Source organism: Neoarius graeffei, chromosome 22 (assembly GCF_027579695.1).
Source record: "Neoarius graeffei isolate fNeoGra1 chromosome 22, fNeoGra1.pri, whole genome shotgun sequence".
NCBI classification, from domain to species: domain Eukaryota; kingdom Metazoa; phylum Chordata; class Actinopteri; order Siluriformes; family Ariidae; genus Neoarius; species Neoarius graeffei.
Genome location: NC_083590.1, coordinates 11802083 through 11819639, shown reverse-complemented (window position 1 = coordinate 11819639; position 17557 = coordinate 11802083). Strand labels below are relative to the sequence as shown.

The 17557-nt window shown below is 42.5% G+C and overlaps 1 protein-coding gene across 4 annotated transcripts; it reads left to right on the top strand.

Moving 5' to 3' along the window:
* Window positions 1–796: 796 nt before the first annotated feature.
* slc25a38a (solute carrier family 25 member 38a) lies at window positions 797–10694 on the top strand. 4 transcript variants are annotated; one of them, XM_060904008.1, is made up of 8 exons: window positions 797–950; window positions 1547–1614; window positions 2514–2638; window positions 3434–3518; window positions 4014–4193; window positions 4274–4442; window positions 4585–4751; window positions 9904–10694. In XM_060904008.1, exons 2-8 carry the CDS (start codon window positions 1600–1602, stop codon window positions 10024–10026), a joined length of 864 nt encoding a protein of 287 aa, XP_060759991.1. In that variant the 5' UTR covers window positions 797–950; window positions 1547–1599; the 3' UTR covers window positions 10027–10694. The 4 variants fall into 4 exon arrangements, with proteins under 4 accessions (XP_060759991.1, XP_060759989.1, XP_060759992.1 ...); XM_060904006.1 differs by having other exon boundaries at window positions 797–958; XM_060904010.1 differs by lacking the exons at window positions 797–950; window positions 1547–1614; window positions 2514–2638 and adding an exon at window positions 3636–3911 and having other exon boundaries at window positions 3478–3518.
* Window positions 10695–17557: the final 6863 nt, after the last annotated feature.

Here is a 17557-nt window from a genome sequence, read left to right as displayed (position 1 = left end):
CTCTCTCTCCCTCCCCATCAGTCTCCTCTCTCTCTCCCTCCCCATCAGTCTCCTCTCTCTCTCGTGCTGTCTCTCTCCCTCCCCATCAGTCTCCTCTCTCTCTCTCGTGCTGTCTCTCTCCCTCCCCGTCAGTCTCTCCTCTCTCTCTCGTGCTGTCTCTCTCCCTCCCCGTCAGTCTCCCCTCTCTCTCTCGTGCTGTCTCTCTCCCTCCCCGTCAGTCTCCTCTCTCTCTCTCGTGCTGTCTCTCTCCCTCCCCGTCAGTCTCTCTCCCTCCCCGTCAGTCTCCTCTCTCTCTCTCGTGCTGTCTCTCTCCCTCCCCGTCAGTCTCCTCTCTCTCTCTCTCGTGCTGTCTCTCTCCCTCCCCGTCAGTCTCCTCTCTCTCTCGTGTTGTCTCGCTCCCTCCCCGTCAGTCTCCTCTCTCTCTCTCTCTCTCTCTCTCTCTCTCTCTCTCTCTCTCTCTCAGGAATTAATGAAAGAATGGAGTGAGTGAAATGTCATCTGCAGACAGGAAACAGTAAATCTCCCTTCTTACAGAAGTGCTGTAGTGTGACTCTAAATTCATTATTATTGTTAACTGAAGATTTAGAAAAACAATGCTAAAATTAAGGAAAAGAGGGAAATTATTATTATTTATTATTATTATTATTATTCCTGGTAAAACAGGAGCTCTGATCATGCGTGTTCATTCAGGGTCGGGTTTTTAGACTCATTTGCATATCTCATTCTAAGAGCCAATCAAACTCGGTGTTGAGAGGGCTGACCTGCCCCGCCTCCTGTCCCTCCTCTTTAAAGGTGTGGTGTGAGGAGCAGAGACGCAAAGAGACGCAGAGACTTGAACTAAACCAGAGGCTGCAAACACTTCTACACACAGCTGGGTTCCTCCAGTGGACCTTCAGGTTCTCCCCTACAGCAGCAGCAACTGACCCGCAGCCTGCTTCGCCCTGCAGGAGGTAAGAAGGTAAGACTGAACCCAGGGCTCAGTATCCTACACTTCCTGCTCCATCATCAGGAACCAGCAGAGGAGCTCCTGACCCTCTCCTCAGAACCAATCTCCATCCGGTGGACTGTAGCGTCCATGGTCCTTCAGATCTGCTCACGTCCTGCAGCACCAGGCAGGAAGTGGACCAAATAAATAACGCCAATTAGAAAAGACTGAACGAACCTCTTTAGATTAGTGTTTTAAAATGTTTAATAGGAGCTGTTTTTGTTTTTATTCTTTATAACTTCACTCCTGTTCTATGCAGCACTTAATACTGACATGGTGTTAAAATCAAACCCCTCACTGAGACTCTTTATTATTTTCTGTTATTAGTTTTGTGTGTATGGAGGTTTTTCAGGAGTCTGGGATCAGATCCTCTCCCCTCCTGTGCTTCTGTATATAATTTGATCACCAGGACAGAAATCATGTGGCGTTTATTAGAAGCAGCACGTGCTCGTGGTGAAGCTTCTGACTGGTTAATGAGGAGCGCTGTGCCATTAATTCACTCCTACAGTGGAATAAAGTCACGTGACCTCAGGTGACCTCTATGATGTTTGCTTTCTTTAGGAAGATAAAAATCCTGAATCAGGAGAAACTGAGTTCGCGTCTCCTCTGACCTCATGGAGTTTTCTCTGGTAAGGAAACATCTGTTATTTTTATTATTTTTATTTTATTACAACAATAAGTTTTTTTTGGGGGGGGGGTTGGGTATTTTAAAGGATGAAGACAGGTGTATGTTACATGTTTATAGACTTTTCTAAAAGAGGCAGAGAAAAGATTCAACTTGAAACAAAAAAAACCTGATTTTTAAAAAATAAATAAATAGAAATGTGCCTGTAAAAAAAAAAAAAGAAAAAGGTGTGTGTGTGGGGGGGGGTTTCCCACAAAAAAAAAGCAGAAACGAATGCATGGGAGGGAGAAAAAAAAGATAGTGAGTGTGGAATAAATAAATAAATACTCTCCAAAAAGTGCAATAAATTTACTTAATATAAATGTATAAACATGAGTCTTTAATTTTCACGCTTTTACAGATTGATTTATTTAACTTCTTGAAGATATCTAATGTTTACACGTGCAGGTCTCCAGTTAAATGAGAATGAACCACACACCACTTTGGATCCGGTTTATTTTTATGATGGATGATGCTTTTGGGTTTCCTGCAGTAAACTCCACACAGAGAGGCGGCCGCGGGGTCGGTCACTGATGTGACGGCCTCCCTGCTTCTCGTGTGCGAGAGAGAGGATGTTGTGATTGTAGTGAATGTATGTTCAGTTATCTGTCACTCTTTGCTCATGCCAGATAGTGCACTTTACATAAACAGAAGGATCCTTTCAATATTTAACTCGGAGACACACACACACACACACACACACACACACACACACACACACACACACAGCAACAGACTAGATACTCTCCTACAGTCTTGTATTTTGCTTTATGAACATGATGACCTCTATAAATATCACACAGCCTTCAAACCCCAGTTTTGTAAAGTGTGTGTGTTTTTTTTTTTTTTTTTTTTTTTTTACAGGCTCACCCTGTGATTAAAGCCTTCATGTGTGGTTCTCTGAGCGGAACCTGCTCCACTCTGCTCTTCCAGCCGCTGGATCTGGTGAAGACACGTCTACAGACCATCCAGAGCAGCGTCCAGCCCGGGTGAGGGGGCGAGAGAGACAGACAGACAGACAGACAGACAGACAGACAGACAGACACACACACGTGCATATGCACTAGTGATTGCCAGTAAAAATCATAACCATGTGGAAGGAAACTTGCAGTCAAGTGATCACCAAACCCAAACTACAAAACTGTAAAGCCAGTATCTCACTGGGCTGCGACAGCTTGCGACAAATTGCAAACGTCATTTGCGAGAGAGTTTCAAAAGTGCCTTGAAACGTTTGTGGGGCTTCTCAATTTCCTCGCACGAGTTGCAAAGTGTCGCTCCTTCGCCGCTGAAATTTTGAACGTGTTCAAAAAATTCGTGCGACAAAATTTCTCTCAAAACAGCCGCAAACGCGTCGCCGGTGTCACAAAGCCGTCGCGAACCCTTCTCAAGTCAGTTTCTGTGAGACAGGAAGTGCAAGTGTATCTCACTGGGCTGCGACTAGTTGGAGACACAACAATTGCAATAAAACATGCAAATCAGTGTGATTCCAAGTGAAAATTGTCACTAATTCACATGTTTTATCGCAATTGTTGTCTCCAACTAGTCACGAGCTGTCACAGCCCAGTGAGATACTGGCCTAATTGTTTCAGAAACAGAGCTGTAATTGGATACAGTCACACTGGGGGCGGGGACTGAGGGTGCACTGGTTATGGGGACATTTTGTGGGCGGGGACCCATGGTTGGATTGGATAGTCGGTAGACACGGAGGGGGTCTGATGGGTTGCGGTTGTTTTGTGGGTGGAGCTTTGGTGAGTGATTGTGATTTGCTCCTTTCTCTGTTTTAGTTCAGGAAGGGTTGGCATGGTAACAGTCTTCCTCACTGTTGTGAAGACGGAGAAGCTGCTTGGACTTTGGAAGGGAGTCTCACCTGTGAGTGACTGTCATATACACACACACACTCATTGTGTACACTACCTGGCCAAAAGTATGTGGACACCTCACTGTCCCATCCATGTGGTTCTTCTTCTCCAAACTGTTACCACAAAGTTGGAAGTTCGCTGGAAATACGCGACCCAAACCCGTTCCAGTCTGACCATACTTCCATGAAGACAAGGTTGGAGTGAAGAACTCGAGTGTCCTGCACAGAGCCCTGACCGAACTCAAAACCTTTAGGATGAACTGACTCTCCTCAACATCCCAACTAGCTGAATGAACACACATCCCCACAGCCACGCCCTAAAATCGAGTGGAAAGCCTTCCCAGAAGAGAAGATGCACATACGGGTGGTGTCACGGTCATGGAGTGTACAAACCTTTGGCCAGTGTGTGTACATTTTCTGTTTACTCTTGAACATTAAGAATGTGTTTGTCTGTCTTCCATTACACCACACTGCCTTAACTCCCTGTCTGTGTGTGTGTGAGGTAGTCGTTTGTACGGTGTATCCCCGGTGTGGGAATCTACTTCAGCACCTACTACAGCGTGAAGCAGCACTTCTTCTGTGACCGAGCGATGCATCCCGTGGAGGCCATGCTGCTGGGGGCTGGAGCCCGCTGTGTCGCGGGAGTCTGCATGCTGCCGGTCACCGTCATCAAAACGCGCTTTGAGGTGCGACTGTGAGACATGACTTGGAGTGTGTGTGTACACACCCGTGCTTCTGTTTTAACGTGTGTGTGTGTGTTGTCCAGAGTGGGCGTTATAACTACAGCAGTGTAGCAGGAGCTCTGCGCAGTGTGTGTCGGACAGAGGGGACGAGAGCGCTGTTCTCCGGTCTCACAGCCACTCTGCTCCGAGACGTTCCCTTCTCCGGCATCTACGTCATGTTCTACAGCCAGGCCAAGAACACGCTGCCTCACGGTCAGCACCCGTGTGTGAGAGTGTGTGAGGATCAGATATCTCTAGTGACTGAAATGCAGAATATATTATTTGGCTGGTCCTCATTAAAGTAGATTGTTTAGGTTTAGACCCAGCATTTTCTCAAACCTGTGTGTGTGTGTAGAGATAAGTGAGTCGGCGTACGCCACGTTGGCGAACTTCAGCTGTGGCGTTGGAGCGGGGGTGTTGGCGTCTCTGATCACGCAGCCTGCAGATGTGGTGAAGACACACATGCAGGTGAATCCTCATCGCTTCAGAAGGAGCGCAGACGCTCTCACGTACATCTACAGCGTAAGTCCTGCTCTCTTCACTGCCTCACCTCCTCCACCCTACAGGCTCATCTCTGTGTGTGTTGTGTGAGCGATACTATCAGGGGAAACCCTGTGGAGAAATCACTCATTATGAGACACTGGAGTCGTAGTTCCATGCACTTATACAAGTTTAGTTTATATAAAAAAGAAACTAGCACGCTAATACTTGTTCATCCGAACACGCAATCAAAGCGTCCGTCATTCAGACAAATGCAACAGTTAAGCTAGTATCTCACTGGGCTGCGACAGCTTGCGAAAGAGTTTCAAAAGCGCCTTGAAACGTTCGCGGGGCTTCTCACTTTCCTCGCATGAGCCGCAAAGTGTCGCTCCTTCATCACTGAAATTTTGAACGTGTTCAAAAAATTCGTGCGACAAAATTTCTCTCAAAATAGCCACAAATGCGTCGCTGGTGTCACAAAGCCGTCATGAACCCTTCTCAAGTCAGTTAACGCGAGGCTTCCTCTACTTCCCTGCCTGCCGAGGGAAAGCCGGGCTGCGACAGCCTGCGACTAGTTGGAGATGTGAAAATTGTGGTAAAATATGCGACTATCAGTTCAGTGTGATTCAGAGTGAAAATTGTCGCTAATTCGCATTTTTTATCGCAATTGTTGGGTCTCCAACTAGTCCAGTGAGATACTGGCTTTAACGATCTACGGACACTTTTTGGGTGGAGATCGATCAAAATCAAATCACTGCACTAATGCTATCATCATTAACCCTAAACACAACCTGAATCTTCCATGGCAGGATTTTTAACTCATCCACCGATGTGCTATCGCCCTCACGCGTCGTCCGTCCGTCCGTCCACAATTCACAAAAATCGCTGCTACTCCTGGAGCTTCCACTGGATTTTGATTCGGATTGTTTTAAGATCAAATTTTTATCCCCGGCGTATCATCCAGGGGGCTACAGCTATCGCTCCGTCCGTCTGTAAACGTTTTACTTTCTGGAGCATAACTCAAAAACTATTAGGAGTTTTTTTTTTTTTTTTTCATGAAACCTGACAGTTATATTAAGTGACTAGAGAAGTTGTGCCTTTTGACATTTCTCTGACTTTTTATAATTTTTTTCCCCCCATATTTCCATAGCAACCAATTCAACTTAAGAAAATTTGGAATGGGGTTTCATGTGTCATCATTTGATGACTCTAGTTCAAATTTTTTCTCCTGAAGAGAAATTTGGCTAATTATAAATGGCTGTGTAAGCTACTGCATCAGTGATGCTCTTGTTTGTTTGTTTGTTTTTGTTTGTTTGTTTCCCAGAGATGTGTATTCCTGATCTGAACACCTCTTGAAATTCCACGTCAACCACAGACTTTTCTCTTTTGCGTACGTTATTTATTTAAAAAAAAATTACAAACATTCCGCACATACAACTATACACTAAGTAAGGACTTCCTGATGCACTGTTTTTGGAAATTAATCAACGACAGGGTGGTGTAATGAAGTAGAGTTACATTACCACCCTGAAGGGGTCCCTCCCCCTCCCCCCCCTTAGACTTGTAGCCCGAATCATGTCCAATGATAACCAGACTATAGTTGGATTCAAGCTGTAGTTACTTTTAAAGTCTTACGATATTCAGTGAGTGGTCTGAACTCTGATGTATAAAAAAAATTACACATTTATGATCAGAAAACACATACCCCTGAAGATTAACTAGAAAAGTAGTAGGTACACAGGTTAACCGCGAGGGTGCTTGGCCCCCTAATTGCCGCTACTGCAGTACCGCTGCTACACGTAATCACGGCTCCCATTTAATCAACTAAATCTCCATATCCTAGTAAATGCAGCAATTAAACAATAGAAATTCTCTTGTCGCACTCAATGTCACCATACAATGTTCTCCAATAATCAAAAAGACGAAACAAAATACACTTTAGCCACGCAGGGCTGAACAATCCCTTAGAACATAGTAGAGCAAAATGGTGTGACCACACTCAGATAACCTTGGTTACTATACACCTTCACAATACATGTGCATGTATTAAACAAAGAAGTCAGCATTTAAACAAAATATCCCCCAAAATAAAACGTTGCAAGCCTGTTAATTGTCCTTTGACTGGGGAAAAAACCCCACTGTCCTTTACTCACGGTACCATAGTCCCCATCGGAAACAAAGGAAAACCTCGCGCGCTCTGTACAAGGCCAACTGCAGATAGCTGATGACTTTGCTCCCTCGTAGCCGGAGGAACCACTGGCTTTCCAGGTCACCAGGGCGCTATCCGGGCTGTGTGGCTCCCACGCTGGCTACACAGTGGAACCACTGACTGTTTGGAAGCCAAGGGCGCCAACTGTGCAGCTACTTACACTTCAAATATAAGCATGCCCACGAGTCACGTTGCACTTGGTTAGCTTACTCAGCTACCGGGATGGGACTTCTTTTCCGCTTTCCCCAAAAAAACTCCGCTGCCCAGCCTCACCAAATGCCAGAGCTCCTCCTTCAAGTCTCTCGCCTTCTGACCTCGTCATGCGAATGTTTCCGGTGCATAGGCCATATTCTTCCCATCCACCAACCAATGACATGCCCCAGTTGTATCATTTCACCAATAGGGACTTATGAATAATATGCAATTACACACACCATACAGTGTAACAAAGTTAATATTATTCCTGTTATTTTCTAATGAAATATATTTTTTACCTCTCATATTTTAAATGTTTAACACTGGTTTCTAAATACATGAACTGTACATTACATGAATTGGGAATTACATAACTCCATTAGTGACACATTAAAGAAACAACCAAGGGAAAAAAACAACAACCCTCAGTCACACCTGGGTTACATACTACAGCAATTTGCCAGTTGTCAAAGTATAGATTTTATTATTCTCCAAACATGCAGTGGGAAGCTGGACTGTTTGATTTACAAGATGTTGCTCATCCAAGCAAAAAAAAAAAAAAAAGCCAAAATTAAACATCCAATCTGATTCCATATGTGCAAAGGCTTTTGGGTCTGGGATGTGCACTCGTGGGACTTTAAAGGGGAACTGAAGGCAATTTTTTTTCTTATCAAAATTCTGTTTATCTAATTTTATTAAATATCGGAATGCATTTTTGATCGCTATTTTGTCGCTGCTATAGCAAGTTATGAGTGTTTGAAATACGCTCTGTAATATATCAGTCCATATGTCAAAGCAATGGGCGTAAACGAGATTCGCTGAGACCTGTGCGAGACATCGTAGGATGGAAGTAAAACGTACAGCGGAAATCAAAGCGACCGACATCTGCCAACGTTCCCTGTGTCCGAAATCGCTCACTCGTTCACTACTCCCTACTCACTATATGGGGAATTACTATATAGAGGAAAAAACGCTTTCAGACACGAGTTCATCGCACCGTTATTTACGTCAGTACTGTCGCACGATTAAAGCGTGCCAGATCAGTCGGCTGGTGGGTTTTCAAAATAATAAATACATGCGTGCGTTTTTGTGATAAATTCATATTATACTGAGCGCATTTCCCACAATCAATGCAAAGTACCTGCAGCTTGCAGTTTGCTTGTTTTTTTAAATCAAGGCTGAATACTTTCTTCTTTGCCGCTGCCTTTTATTAAATCACATTTGAGACTTTTAATTTGATTTCTTTCAGTGCGACCACAATGCATGATGGGATATATTGCTTTGGTTAGTGACCATCGTTGTACACTACGTTTCGTGATGCATTGTGGGATACTATGAGTGCACTATATAGGGTGTAAATCCTCACTAAGGTTTCGGACAGCACTACAAAATGGCAAACTCACTATAATATCGTGCCCTATATAGTGAGTAGGGAGCGATTTCAGACACAGGGTAAGTGACCAACATCTGCCAACGTTGTCAAAAGACGCGCGCGGCCTCTTTTGAAAAAGCCGGAAGTTTTGTTTGTTTTGATAGCAATCAGGAAAGTCTGGAAAAAAAGTCGGCAGTAATCGTCATTTAAACTCATTTTTGTGCAATATTTCGTTTGGAAAACAGTTTTCAAAATGACGGCACTGACACCTGGCTGACACTTGACGTTTCGAAGTCTCGCACAAGTCTCGTGAAGATCACGCGGCTAAGCGACGCCTGCCATGGACCAAACGCACTAAATTCAACACGGCTAAAAACCGAATAGGCTGATAAGTATAATATTTAATTGCGGTTAGTTGCCAATACAAGTCATGACATAAGGTTACTAAAACCGAAAACGCAATTGAATAACACGTTAATTAAGAAATAAAGCAAGTTTAAAATGACTTCAGTTCTACATTAAAAGTCAGTTCAAGTTTTTCATCATCACTTAACACTGTTTATGATGTCAGCGATATTGAAACGTCAGTTATCGCTAATTTTTTGTTATACGTTTAACAATAAAGTTGTTTTAAGATATGAAGGGGGGGAAAACCCATTTATCAATTTACAGCACTGTGCAAAAGTATTAAATACAAACTGCTATAGATTTCTATTTTGACTTCTATATTATCGAGTCAGCAACACAACATTTCAGAGTCCAAACGTTTGTTTTCTAGCACAAAATTAAATGTTGCAGGGGGAAAAAAATAAAACACAATGAAGGCTGCTGGGTTTTGGTGCAAAATGAAGAAGTGAGTGTGACAGTCAAAGTGTCCAGAAGAACTGCGGCTGGTTCTGTAAGATGCTCAGGAAAACCTACAGATCATTTCCGCATAAAACTGCACTCACTCAGACTTTTTTTTTTTTATAAAGCGAAAGGTCATCTCATCAAATATTTACTTTGTTTCATTTATTATGGCTTACTGATTATAGTTTTATTTAATGTTAAACCGTTTCATTTTTTTTTTTTTAAGCCATTTTTGGGCTCCAGCATTTCCTTCCACATGTCTGAGTGTGTGGCACAGGACCGTACGCTTCAGGCTTCTTGCTCTTGTTACACGTTCACCCCTGCAGTTAGTGCTTTAAGACACTCCTCTGTCTCCGTCTCTTCTAAACCCCAGACAAAGGTCAACGCTGTCAATCGGAGATCTTGAGATGATCTGACTCCAGGTTACTTTAGTACGCAGACTGGAAATGGTTGATGTATTAACATTTGCTCGCTCACTCTCACTTTCAGGTTTAGAGCATGGACCTGGACTCGTTTTAATGTTCAGTGAAAACATGGTGTGCGTGTTTTTTTTTTTGTTTGTTTTTCAGGAACACGGCTTGGCTGGGTTCTTCCGTGGTGCCGTGCCTCGCTGTCTCCGTAGGACGATGATGGCGGCGATGGCGTGGACCGTGTACGAGCAGCTCATGGCTCGAATGGGCCTCAAATCCTGAAGGAGGAAATCCAGGATGAAGAAAAGAGATTGATTTTAAAGCAGAAGAGAAAGCTGGAGACTGAAGTAGGAACGAGGTGGAGAACTGAGATTTGGAGTCAGTGACCTTATTAAACCTTCACCAGTCTACTAACAGCTGAGAATTAAGAGTGATGGACAAAAAAAAGAAAAAGTTTTTGTACTGTACACACCTGGAGATTCAGGTAGTGTTGGGGAGATGGATGGAAGGAAGGAAAGTGTTCTTTTGGTATCAGGATCCTTCCTGCTTTTATTACACCTTCAGCATTTAGATAAAGGAGTAATGACTTATGGAGGGGGGGAAGCGTCCAAGACATCACCTTTCTGTTCATAACCTTGATTGGTGTCCAAAACTAAGTAACATTACAGCAGCTATAATCAGAAAACTACAGCCTCCTTCCAGAACATCTCCTTAACCACACTGCCAGCAAGTTACACGGCTTTTCCTTCATTCAGGAAACTGGTGTTATGACAGAAAATTAAACCAACAGTTTCATGGGACAATCACATGTGTGTGTGGGATTGCTGGAGGAAACTTTAATAACCTGTGAGAGCACTGAACGACAATTTTACTGGTTTATCAGCACTGTGATCCAATGATGTACATTATATTGTGTTTGCTAACTTGTCAATAAAAATTTCTGAATCATCCTTGTGGTTGGTTACAGTCCCACTCGAGTCAGCGAAGCGTTATTCAGCAAGAGCTGTGATCTTATCAGTCAGGGTTTTGCTCATCTTGCACGCGTGAGTCAGCTCTGCTGTATTCAGGCTGCAGGAGATGGAGGGTAACGTTGTCATACATGTCAACCTTTGGTCAATCAAACCTGTATAACCAACCTCCAAAATCCGTATTTCCCTTATAAAATCCGTATAAGATGCAAATTAAAATAATTTACCTAAAATTTTAATGATAATTAACAATGATATATCCCAGTTACTTTTTATTCAATATTAATAACAATACACCTTCAGAATGAATACAAAGCTCCGATGTTTGACAAAAACACAGTGTTATCAGCGTAGTTACGAAGGAAATACTTCGTTGTTTTGAGACAGGTTTCACCGAGCGGCTATTATGCGCGAGACTTCATATTAGCCACAAAGTCAGAAAAATCTGTTCGTAAAATTATGTTATAATGACCAAATACAATGAAAAGTATTTTTCCAGTCTCACCTGTGAAAGGTAATCCCATGTGATCTCGTTTGGACGGTAAACCTGTTGGTACAGTTAAACGCAGCACATGAATGAGGCATCTTTATTCTCCGCTACTGTCTAGACGCTATGCCAGAGACAGCTGAAGAATCTCCACTTTGCCACATCCAATATGGCAGCGAGGATGACTTATGATTCTATGCAGAAGGCGGCGTCTATGTTTATATGTCTATGACTTCACGGTTGGCGGGATTCTCGCAATGCGGTGTGCGCATGATCAAAAGTGGAACGAAGTCTTGCTAACACAAGATAACGCACGATTTCATAAGACTCTTTACTGGCTGTCTGTGATGTACGGTACGTTTGTAAATGTTATGTGCTCTTTTATCATCGTGGGAATTGATTATAGCTCTAAAATATTGAAGTTTTTTTAAAGAATCTGTATAACTTTATTTATATGCCCGTATACTACGTTTATTGAATCAAATCCGTATAAAATACGGACATTCTGTATAGGTTGACATGTATGCGTTGTCGAGTCGTACGGCGCAAGTTAAAAACAAAGAAAAACTCAGTTTCTGTAGAACAAGATGTGATTTTCAAATTGTTTTTAGTTCTGATCTTGAATATGGTCAGAGAACATTTGATAATTCAATGATCTTACACCGTTCCTGTGACGTTTCTCTCAGTAGCAGCGATGGAAGCAGTAGTTTTACTGGTAGTTACAGTAGTAATAGTTATGTGTTTCAGCAGCTGTTTTTTTTTTTTTTTTTTGACGGCTGTTAACAGGAAGAAAAATTTTAAATTAGCAGTGAGTCACATCTGAAGCAGGAAATTTTACATCCAATCATGGTAACAAAAATCAGAGAGTTTTAGTGAAATCCCCACAGTTGTGGTCTTGACCAGTCTTGAAATAAAATCCGGAGACCTTCATAAAGCGGTCCTGAGACTAGTCTAGAGTCCTACACCACAGCCGACCCATGATGAAAATCCTCTTGCTGTTTTGACCCTAAATGTAGGGGACAGAGCCTACTTAAATTACTGGGTTTACTAATAACTCTATGTGTAGCAACTGGGATATGTATGAGCTTATCAGAGTGGCAGTTACATGGGATGTGTGTGTGTATCTTGGTGTATTGTGTCTGTTTTCCCACCCCACAATTTAGAGTAGTAGGCCAGTTTAAATCAAACCAAATGAGTTTATTTTAGAGCCCTATGCTCCACAATTATTGAATGAAACTATGAAATGAAAGAATGAAATGTAGAATAAGATTGTAATAAAATAAAAAGCAATAATTAAGTTGTCACAGATAAGCCTTCAATGGCAGTTCAACATTTAAACATTTCTTAACCTTATTAACTCCGTAGTACCTTATTTCACCAAATCCCCAACTCAAAAGTTGTATACTCGTATTCAGAAGCCTAGCTGATGTCCCGGGACCATCCTAATAGTAGCTACTACACTGACTAAATTAACCTTATTGGCAATTACAAAATAAGCAATATGAACTTACAACCCCGATTCCAAAAAAGTTGGGACAAAGTACAAATTGTAAATAAAAATGGAATGCAATGATGTGGAAGTTTCAAAATTCCATATTTTATTCAGAATAGAACATAGATGACATCTCAAATGTTTAAACTGAGAAAATGTATCATTTAAAGAGAAAAATTAGGTGATTTTAAATTTCATGACAACACATCTCAAAAAAGTTGGGACAAGGCCATGTTTACCACTGTGAGACATCCCCTTTTCTCTTTACAACAGTCTGTAAACGTCTGGGGACTGAGGAGACAAGCTGCTCAAGTTTAGGGATAGGAATGTTAACCCATTCTTGTCTAATGTAGGATTCTAGTTGCTCAACTGTCTTAGGTCTTTTTTGTCGTATCTTCCGTTTTATGATGCGCCAAATGTTTTCTATGGGTGAAAGATCTGGACTGCAGGCTGGCCAGTTCAGTACCCGGACCCTTCTTCTATGCAGCCATGATGCTGTAATTGATGCAGTATGTGGTTCGGCATTGTCATGTTGGAAAATGCAAGGTCTTCCCTGAAAGAGACGTCGTCTGGATGGGAGCATATGTTGCTCTAGAACCTGGATATACCTTTCAGCATTTATGGTGTCTTTCCAGATGTGTAAGCTGCCCATGCCACATGCACTAATGCAACCCCATACCATCAGAGATGCAGGCTTCTGAACTGAGCGCTGATAACAACTCGGGTCGTCCTTCTCCTCTTTAGTCCGAATGACACAGCGTCCCTGATTTCCATAAAGAACTTCAAATTTTGATTCATCTGACCACAGAACAGTTTTCCACTTTGCCACAGTCCATTTTAAATGAGCGTTGGCCCAGAGAAGACGTCTACGCTTCTGGATCATGTTTAGATACAGCTTCTTCTTTGAACTATAGAGTTTTAGCTGGCAACGGCGGATGGCACGGTGAATTGTGTTCACAGATAATGTTCTCTGGAAATATTTCTGAGCCCATTTTGTGATTTCCAATACAGAAGCATGCCTGTACGTGTATGTGATGCAGTGCCGTCTAAGGGCCCGAAGATCACGGGCACCCAGTATGGTTTTCCGGCCTTGACCCTTACGCACAGAGATTCTTCCAGATTCTCTGAATCTTTTGATGATATTATGCACTGTAGATGATGATATGTTCAAACTCTTTGCAATTTTACACTGTCGAACTCCTTTCTGATATTGCTCCACTATTTGTCGGTGCAGAATTAGGGGGATTGGTGATCCTCTTCCCATCTTTACTTCTGAGAGCCGCTGTCACTCCAAGATGCTCTTTTTATACCCAGTCATGTTAATGACCTATTGCCAATTGACCTAATGAGTTGCAATTTGGTCCTCCAGCTGTTCCTTTTTTGTACCTTTAACTTTTCCAGCCTCTTATTGCCCCGTCCCAACTTTTTTGAGATACGTTGCTGTCATGAAATTTCAAATGAGCCAATATTTGGCATGAAATTTCAAAATGTCTCACTTTCGACATTTGATATGTTGTCTATGTTCTATTGTGAATACAATATCAGTTTTTGAGATTTGTAAATTATTGCATTCTGTTTTTATTTACAATTTGTACTTTGTCCCAACTTTTTTGGAATCGGGGTTGTATTTGGTGTGTGTCTCAAAGACAAATAAACCTCAGCATATAAATGAAAGAAAACCTCCAAAATTACCATACACACATTCAGTTTCAGTCTTTAGTGTCTCAGTGTCTGAGACGCCGAGTGTTCGTAAACAGCTCCTCCGATAGAAATAAACGCTCTGTAGTTCTGGGTCAACTTAATAAATCCAATCGAGCCAAAGTTCGCTTGTTAGGCAACTTGTTGAATTGTCAAGGGTTCCTTAACCCAGTGGTGTTTGGGTGAAGTCAGGCAGCAGGGAAATCCTCCCGGTGGAGGGGGAGAGAGGGAGAGAATGAGGAAACCAACTTTAAACCTTGTTCGAGACGCAGAAGCCAATGTTCGGGACCCCAGTGCCGTCTTCTCGCAGGACTCGCCAGCTGTCACCACTCACAGTGCTCCAGAATTCCAACTTTGCAAAAGTCACTTGCTTATCAGCAAAACAAAACTTTTACTGCTTCACAGTTTACCGGCTGCCGGTGCTCGCCGCCATGTTCAACCAACTCTGCATTGTTGCATTCTGGCCCGCCTCCTCATTCTCCCTCCAGACCAGTCGTGCCCCCTGATTGGCAGAGGAGCGAGTCAATCACAGTCTCCCCCACAAACATGGTGGCGCTTCAGCTTTTTTCCAGAATTCTGTGACGCAAGTGAAAAGCATCCATAGACGCATTCGAACACCGTTCATACCATCCGTTATCTCTAGCCGCTTATCCTGTTCTACAGGGTCACAGGCAAGCTGGAGCCTATCCCAGCTGACTATGTGCAAGAGTCCAGGGTGAACCCTGCCAAGTCACCAGGTCATCACAGGGCTGATACAGAGACAACCAACCATTCACACCTACAGTCAATTTAGAGTCACCAGTTAACCTAACCTGCATGTCTTTGGACTGTGGGGGAAACCGGAGCACCCAGAGGAAACCCACGTGGACATGGGGAGAACATGCAAACTCCACACAGAAAGGCCCCCGCTGGCCACTGGGCTCGAACCCAGAACCTTCTTGCTGTGAGGCGACAGTGCTAACCACTACACCACCGTGCCACACCCTGTTCGTACCAGCTAGCAGTAAATATGTCAACATATTAGCGGTCAGATTTCTGCCCCTTTCCTTAAAAGGAAAAAAAAAGACATGATCTAGGCGAATTAATTTACAACCCCGATTCCAAAAAAGTTGGGACAAAGTACAAATTGTAAATAAAAACGGAATACAAGAATGTACAAATCTCAAAAACTGATATTGTATTCACAATAGAACATAGACAACATATCAAATTTCGAAAGTGAGACATTTTGAAATTTCAAGCCAAATATTGACTCATTTGAAATTTCATGACAGCAACACATCTCAAAAAAGTTGGGACAGGGGCAATAAGAGGCTGGAAAAGTTAAAGGTACAAAAAAGGAACAGCTGGAGGACCAAACTGCAACTCATTAGGTCAATTGGCAATAGGTCATTAACATGACTGGGTATAAAAAGAGCATCTTGGAGTGGCAGCGGCTCTCAGAAGTAAAGATGGGAAGAGGATCACCAATCCCCCTAATTCTGCGCCGACAAATAGTGGAGCAATATCAGAAAGGAGTTCGACAGTGTAAAATTGCAAAGAGTTTGAACATATCATCATCTACAGTGTATAATATCAAAAGATTCAGAGAATCTGGAAGAATCTCTGTGCATAAGGGTCAAGGCCGGAAAACCATACTGGGTGCCCGTGATCTTCGGGCCCTTAGACGGCACTGCATCACATACAGGCATGCTTCTGTATTGGAAATCACAAAATGGGCTCAGGAATATTTCCAGAGAACATTATCTGTGAGCACAATTCACCGTGCCATCCATTGTTGCCAGCTAAAACTCTATAGTTCAAAGAAGAAGCCGTATCTAAACATGATCCAGAAGCGCAGACGTCTTCTCTGGGCCAAGGCTCATTTAAAATGGACTGTGGCAAAGTGGAAAACTGTTCTGTGGTCAGACGAATCAAAATTTGAAGTTCTTTATGGAAATCAGGGACGCCGTGTCATTCAGACTAAAGAGAAAAAGGACGACCCAAGTTATCAGTTCAGAAGCCTGCATCTCTGATGGTATGGGGTTGCATTAGTGCGTGTGGCATGGGCAGCTTACACATCTGGAAAGACACCATCAATGCTGAAAGGTATATCCGGGTTCTAGAGCAACATATGCTCCCATCCAGACAACGCCTCTTTCAGGGAAGACCTTGCATTTTCCAACATGACAATGCCAAACCACATACTGCATCAATTACAGCATCATGGCTGCGTAGAAGAAGGGTCCAGGTACTGAACTGGCCAGGCTGCAGTCCAGATCTTTCGCCCATAGAAAACATTTGGCGCATCATAAAACGGAAGATACGACAAAAAAGACCTAAGACAGTTGAGCAACTAGAATCCTACATTAGACAAGAATGGGTTAACATTCCTATCCCTAAACTTGAGCAACTTGTCTCCTCAGTCCCAGACGTTTACAGACTGTTGTAAAGAGAAAAGGGGATGTCTCACAGTGGGAAACATGGCCTTGTCCCAACTTTTTTGAGATGTGTTGTTGTCATGAAATTTAAAAATCACCTAATTTTTCTCTTTAAATGATACATTTTATCAGTTTAAACATTTGATATGTCATCTATGTTCTATTCTGAATAAAATATGGAATTTTGAAACTTCCACATCATTGCATTCTGTTTTTATTTACAATTTGTACTTTGTCCCAACTTTTGTGGAATTGGGGTTGTATTAGCGAGACGTTATTATCCTACTGTGGCTCACTGGTTAAAGTTGAGCTATTAATTAGTAGGTTATGACTTCAAAATCACAGCCGTAAGAATGTAACGTAAATGATATCTGAATGATGTCTCGCTGAATTCCTGGATCAGACACTCAGCTTGCACAATGGCCTCGTCGTTATCATCAGGGTTTTTACAGACACTGATAAGAGGAGAGGGTGAAATGCACACAGCAACAGTTCTGCTAAAAAACACATTGATAAAACATTTAACAGAATATTTCTCCAGATCAGTGACTACACTTTTTTTTAAAAGCCATTTGTCCCTGTGTATATCATTACTATAGAAAAGAACAACATCAGAATGAGCACGTTAATATAAATCTGTGCTACTGTCAGAGCTGCTGTTCTAGAAAACTAATCAACACCAATCAGAATCCAACAGCACAGTGGTGGAAATGTACAGAATATACACTAATGTTGTGTATAGAGTTTA